This window comes from Nicotiana tomentosiformis, chromosome 4 (genome assembly GCF_000390325.3).
Source record: "Nicotiana tomentosiformis chromosome 4, ASM39032v3, whole genome shotgun sequence".
Classification (NCBI taxonomy): domain Eukaryota; kingdom Viridiplantae; phylum Streptophyta; class Magnoliopsida; order Solanales; family Solanaceae; genus Nicotiana; species Nicotiana tomentosiformis.
The window spans coordinates 5,635,357-5,641,259 of record NC_090815.1 but is presented as its reverse complement, the minus strand read 5'-3'; the positions used below and the strand labels follow the sequence as shown (position 1 = coordinate 5,641,259).

At 34.8% G+C, this 5,903-nt stretch overlaps 1 protein-coding gene across 1 annotated transcript; it reads right to left on the bottom strand.

The window, feature by feature from the left end:
- Positions 1-412: 412 nt before the first annotated feature.
- On the bottom strand, positions 413-5,612 carry LOC104110058 (phosphoglycolate phosphatase 2). Its single transcript, XM_009619479.4, has 11 exons — positions 5,377-5,612; positions 5,216-5,283; positions 4,217-4,309; positions 4,056-4,127; positions 2,555-2,626; positions 2,102-2,161; positions 1,963-2,015; positions 1,611-1,708; positions 1,408-1,507; positions 1,111-1,214; positions 413-635 (listed from the first exon to the last, which is right to left on the bottom strand). The coding sequence occupies exons 1-11, from the start codon at positions 5,477-5,479 to the stop codon at positions 535-537; spliced, it is 924 nt and encodes a 307-aa protein (XP_009617774.1). The 5' UTR covers positions 5,480-5,612; the 3' UTR covers positions 413-534.
- Between the last annotated feature and the right edge of the window lie 291 nt (positions 5,613-5,903).

Genomic DNA, 5,903 nt, shown 5'->3' with positions numbered 1-5,903 from the left:
ATACATATGTGATATATTCGCCAACTAATTTTAGTTTCGCTAACTAATTGTAGTTTAAGAGGTTGGGAAGATCAAATCCCTCTAGGATAACCAAATTAGTCCAATTAATGATTTTTGACCATTTCTTCATCGGGACTAATTCTAAATACAACAACAACAACAACAAACTCAGTAAATTCCCATAAGTGAGGTCTGGGGAGTATATTGTGTACGCATACCTTACTCCTACTCAAGGAGGACAGGTTATTTCTGATAGACCGTCGGCTAGAGTAAAAAAAAAACTCTTTATTGCCTCACAGTAGACTTCTTCTAAACTTGACTCACATTTCCCTTATTAGGAGGAGTTCCCAATTCCCTTGAACACTCCTATTTTTCTTCAATCAGATTAAACAAAGTGCAAGAAAAATCAGACTTCAGTAGTCAACTTATACATAATTTGTTACCCTTTAATTTGCTGGTTTCCTCTGTTTCAACAATGGGCAGGCAGCTTTTGCTGTTTGCAAAGAATGCTACACACCACTTTAGAATATCAGTCTACACATACTTGAGAATGTCAGATACAGAATTGGTATAGTATTCTGGTTGGACTTGGAGTTCCTTGGATAAATCTTGAAAAGCTGATTCATTAACTACACCTGCAAATCATAGCAGCAAAGACAATATTTTTTTTACAAAGCTATTATTGAAAGTTACAAATTGGTAAAAAGGTCAAAATTGCCCCGTCCTATCCGAAATTGATCAACTTTGCCGGTTCCCCTCGGTTAGACTTCTGGTCTAGTATTACCCCTGCCGTAAGGAAAAAGTCTCGTTTTTGCCCCTAACCCCTACGGGAGCTCAAAGCTAAGAGTAATTTTAAACCATAGTAAAAAATTGACAGGTAAATTTGGACTTTTTTCTCGAAGAATTTGGACACGTGGAGTCTACTCATTTCATGTTGGAGCTACGTTAGCGACAAGAGATAATAAGAGATGATTTGGTAACGGTAAGGGTATGAACTATGAATTGACCAAAAGTGTATGAAGAGCAAAATTAAACAATATCATATAGTAAAGGGGTAAATTTTGGGCCTTTTCCTGAACAAATTTGAGGAAATTGAAAGCATTCATAGACCTGAAAAAACAAGGAGAGTTCTACACCCGGCGTTCTGTCCAAATAGAATATCAGTGTCCAATCTGTCGCCCACCATACACATCCTGGATGTAGTGATGTTATATCTGTTGAATGATAAATGGAACCAATTTAGAATGCAAATAATTTTGCAACTCTCAAACTCCCATGACATCTACTCAATGCTAGAGCTCTTCCAAACTCATCGTTCAACTACAATCTGTGTCACCAACCCAGAGGCCATCTATTCATAACTAGCTTTCTCAAATAGGTTAATTTACTAGGCTGCATAAAACTTACTTCTGCAATAGAAAGTCCATTAGAAAGGTCGACGGCTTCCCAACTACAATAGGCTCTTTTTGGGTTGCTCCGCATACTGCAGCAACCATACATCCCGCACCTACAGTCACAACCAAAAAGGATCTTTACAAAAGTAGCAAGCATTTGCAAGAACACTGAAATTGAAATCAATCTTTATTGATGGACACTAAAATGAAATTCACCAGGCCACTCTTGAAGATCAGTTAAATGTCCCGATGCATCACGGTTAGTCGCAATAAAGAGGCAACCAGGATTCTCACGGATGCAAAGAGCTCCATACCTACATGCAGCCACAACAATGCCATTTCAAGGATCACTTTAGCAAATGGCAAAGATGCCAGAGATGAATTTGTCTTTCAGCTTTGCTTGAAGTACCTCATTTGAAAACATATTTTCCAATTTTCAAAATTATTAGGAAACAGCATTCTTTCATACATTTACTTTACCAAACCCCTTCAATAACACAGACATCATATAAGAATCAGAAGCTACAATTCAAGTATATCAAAAAGGGAGGCCTAGAAAGAGACATACTGTAGCTTATAAAAGTTGATATATTGGTCAAGTCCAACAACAACAGCTCCAACCTGAAGATAGAAATAGCATTGTCTGTGCTCAGTAGACAATAATGGAAAAAGAAACCTGTATTAGTTATTGGAAAGGTGTACTTTACGCTCTTATCATGCTCAAAGAGGCAATTTGATTTCAGTTCAGGGTTCTTCTTTCCATCTGCCTGCAAGAATGTTCGAATTCAGCTGCAATGCCTAAAAATTATACTTCCTATCTAAAGGGTGTCTATACATATAACAGCACTTTAAAACTCCCAAAATATGTGATGTTCAATTATACTAAATTAAAGAAAGGGGAGAGAGGCTATTGCTGCACAAGTGCTCAGATGAAAAAAAGGATGAAGGGGAGAGAGATACAGAGAGTTAGAGTGACTACCAGATGTTTCAGACTTCCGATATGTTATTAGGCTAAATTATTATTGAAAATTTGATATCAATAAAACGTAATGGGAGGACGACAGCACCTAAATACCCCACAAGATGCTCTTCTAATCCCAACATTATCCAATTCCGTCACACTACTTACTAAGAATATGAGAGCACAGAGGATCACATACCGGGCCACCTAGTGCTGTAAAACCAGCTAGCTTCAGTTCTTCCAGTATGCCTTCCTCGCCTATTACATAAACCTGCCAAATCAAGTTCAGGTCTAACTTAGATGAGCCGGGACAATTAGTGAGGAGTTAGGCGATAATGAAGTCACAGTAGACTATGCTTCTGACAAGATGCTTTGGTATGACCTCAATGCGGAATGCTTTTCGGGAAATAAATGAAGATGTAAATAAGCTGCATAATCAAATTTTGGGCAATGACAAAACTTGTGAAATTTTTTTAACTCTGCCGCAACAACCCAGCATCTCCAATTACAAGAAAGAAGTTAATGCGAAAATTGGGAAATCTATTGAAATTTGAAAAGAAACAAGCAGACAAATTAATATTTTGGATTTTGAGATAGAAATGACAAGACCACAATCACGCACTATACAAGATACAACAAGAATTCCTATGCAACAATGAACTACAAAACTTAGAAACTCTCATTGTCTGACATATGTAGAAAGTGATCAAGTACAAAGGAAAAACTCTAGCACGTTGGCAACAAAATAGTGCATAACCCTTGGGATCTCAACTTCGCCACTTACTGGTGATGTTACAAGCAGGTTAATGGTGTTAGCTAACCCCATTGGACTCTTCCAGTGTAGTTTAGGAGATTTGGCTTAAAAGGTCTAGCTCATCAAAAAGTTTCAGATCATAAATCACAATGTCTTTTGCGGGTTCATTTCCCAAACATTTTGGTGTAAATAAAGAAATTATCATTATGAAGACGTAAGATCACTTCAAACATAAAATTATAAAGATGGTGGCACAAGTAAATGAATCCTTTAAAAAAATTTATCAGTGCATTCAAACTTTTTGTCCTTTTTTAAATATTTCGTCAAATTCAATAGGGGTAAAGATTCTTTTTAACAAGGTGAAATATTGGAAATTTGTATCCAGATTTGTTAATATCTATAATAAATCTATCCACTTATCTAGCTCTACTAGATTTCTAACTTTTTTACCTTACATATTTCTTTCTCTTTTGGTTTAATTGCACTTTGTTTAGATGAACGAAATTACCTTTATTAAAAATTGAAGGAAATTACAAAGGTTTTCCATCCGATGGAACAAAGGTTATTGAGACTTCAACAGTAACATTAGGAATAACACTAATGCTTAGTTTGGAATCTGGTCTCTAAATTGTGGGAGGCAACAATATAGTTGTGTGCCACTTGGAGCCTCGTTAATGTTTTGCAACATATTTCAAACCATAAATACAAACCTTCAGTTAATCAGCAGAACAAATCTTTGATTTAAACAGTACCGCATGTAATTTGTATAGCAAGTGAAAGTGGATTTCAGAAAACTTTTATCCAGATCATCCAACGTTTAACATTGCACAACTAGAATACTACTTACCATACATCAGATCAGCAAATTTCAAAGTGTCCCCTTCTGATCAGATATTTATTAGATATCTACCCATATACACTCAGGTGAATACTCATGATAACTAACCTTCTTTTCTCTTGGAAAATCATTGACTTTCAGATACATTGCTGCAGCAAATGAGGACGAGAATATCTCATCCTGCAGAAACAACGAAAATTTACTTCTACAAATTGACAGAAATGTAGTTTTGGTATTTGTAATACTAATAAAAACTAGAATTGTAAAACCTCATTAACAGGAATTCCAAGGGAATGGAACTTCTCAGCATATTTCTTTCTTGATTTTGTTGAGTTATTTGTTACAAATACCAGCTTCTTACCCTGCATATCAACAGCATCTCAATCTCAGTATACATCGTACACAGTCAGTTATACAAGCATAAAAAATCCACATGAAAGTGCCAACTTTGCTGAGGGCATATGCATCTCAAGATAGACACATAGCTATTACATGAATACACATCCACACAAAAGCATATAACTTTTGGCTGTTGTGAATTTGCGTCTCAATTCATGCATATGCACACCCAGAGATGTGGATGGCCATGTCCACAAGAAAGCAGATAACTAGGCATTTTCCCTAATTATAGCACAACAATGTTTGCCTTAAAAGATAAACTATAGGAATGAAACCAGCATCGGATACAAGATTTTAACTTAATGAGTTCAACCATTAAAATTCCCGGCACTGAACTCACTATGCTTTTAAAATTATGGGTTCAGAATCTTTACATTTTTGAAAATTGGCTGTTTTTCACATATAAATCTATGTTCTGTATCAAAAATACTAGTTTGATTGAACCCGTAGAACTAAGGTTCTTCCCCTACAGAATTAAATGGGTCCAAATAGATAGAGGATTCGTATATAGCAGATTTAAACATTGTTGTTTCATTATGGTGTTTCCAATCAGAGACGCATCCAAGATTTGAACTTTATGAGTTCGAGTTCAAAATTCTACCATAGTCCATTTGATTTTCTAGATTTGAAAATCTATAATTTCTACTTATTTAGTGGAAATCTATTATTTCTACTTATTTAATTTGAGCTAAAGTTACTTGTTCAAGTGGACCCATAACTTGTACCCTAAATCTGCCCTATTTCCAATAAACCCCGGGTCCCCATTAATCTTCCTCTTGTATCCTTTTATACAAAATTTCACAAAATACTCGCACAAAAAAAAAAAAAAAAGGAAAATGAAGAGAATAATAATAAGGAATTGGAAATACAAGGGAGCGAAGCATGTCAAGTGTTTGGGGAACGCCATCAATCAATTTATCGCCTTTCCAAATTACACCTACAAAAGGGTGAGAAACAGAAATTTGTAAAAACAAGAATCTCTTTTAATACAAAATGACATAGTAATAGAATATATAAGGTGAGTGATTACCATCGCAGTCGAAGAGAAAGGCATCGACAGAATTGAGGAGCTGTTTAGCATTCTCAATAGACAGCTGCTGAGAACTTGATTTTGAAATTTCCCCGTTCATCATTCTTGTCTTTGATCAGAAAACCAGAACTCAGCTAATTAAATCCACTGCCACAAACTAATTAGAGGGGTTTGGCTAACGTTATAATTAGAAATTTTTAATTTATAATCTTTTGAAAAAATATTCAATGTATTTTAGTCATTTTAATAAAAGAATAACTTATTAACACTTTTTAATCAAACAATCAACTGTTTATTATCAATTTCATCACTTTTATCCAAACGCGTAAATAATTATTTTAAAAATAAGTTTCAGAACTTAAAAAAAAAAATTAGCACTACAAGCTTATTAGCTATTTAAAATCAGTTAATCCAAATACTATAGGTAGATTCACGTTCACTATCTCCCTCGTTTCCCTTTACCTTATCTTCCAATATATATTCTTTCGTCTCAATCTATGTGATGATATCCGATTAAAAAAAATAAT

Excerpts from the sequence above, each read along its gene's own strand:
- LOC104110058 (XM_009619479.4), bottom strand. The coding sequence starts at position 5,479 with ATGATGAACGGGGAAATTTCAAAATCAAGTTCTCAGCAGCTGTCTATT. Across the intron at positions 2,627-4,055 it reads ATTTTCCAAGAGAAAAGAAG|GTTTATGTAATAGGCGAGGA; the intron begins GTTAGTTATCAT and ends TTGATTTGGCAG. Across the intron at positions 1,508-1,610 it reads TGATCTTCAAGAGTGGCCTG|GTGCGGGATGTATGGTTGCT; the intron begins GTGAATTTCATT and ends TTGTGACTGTAG.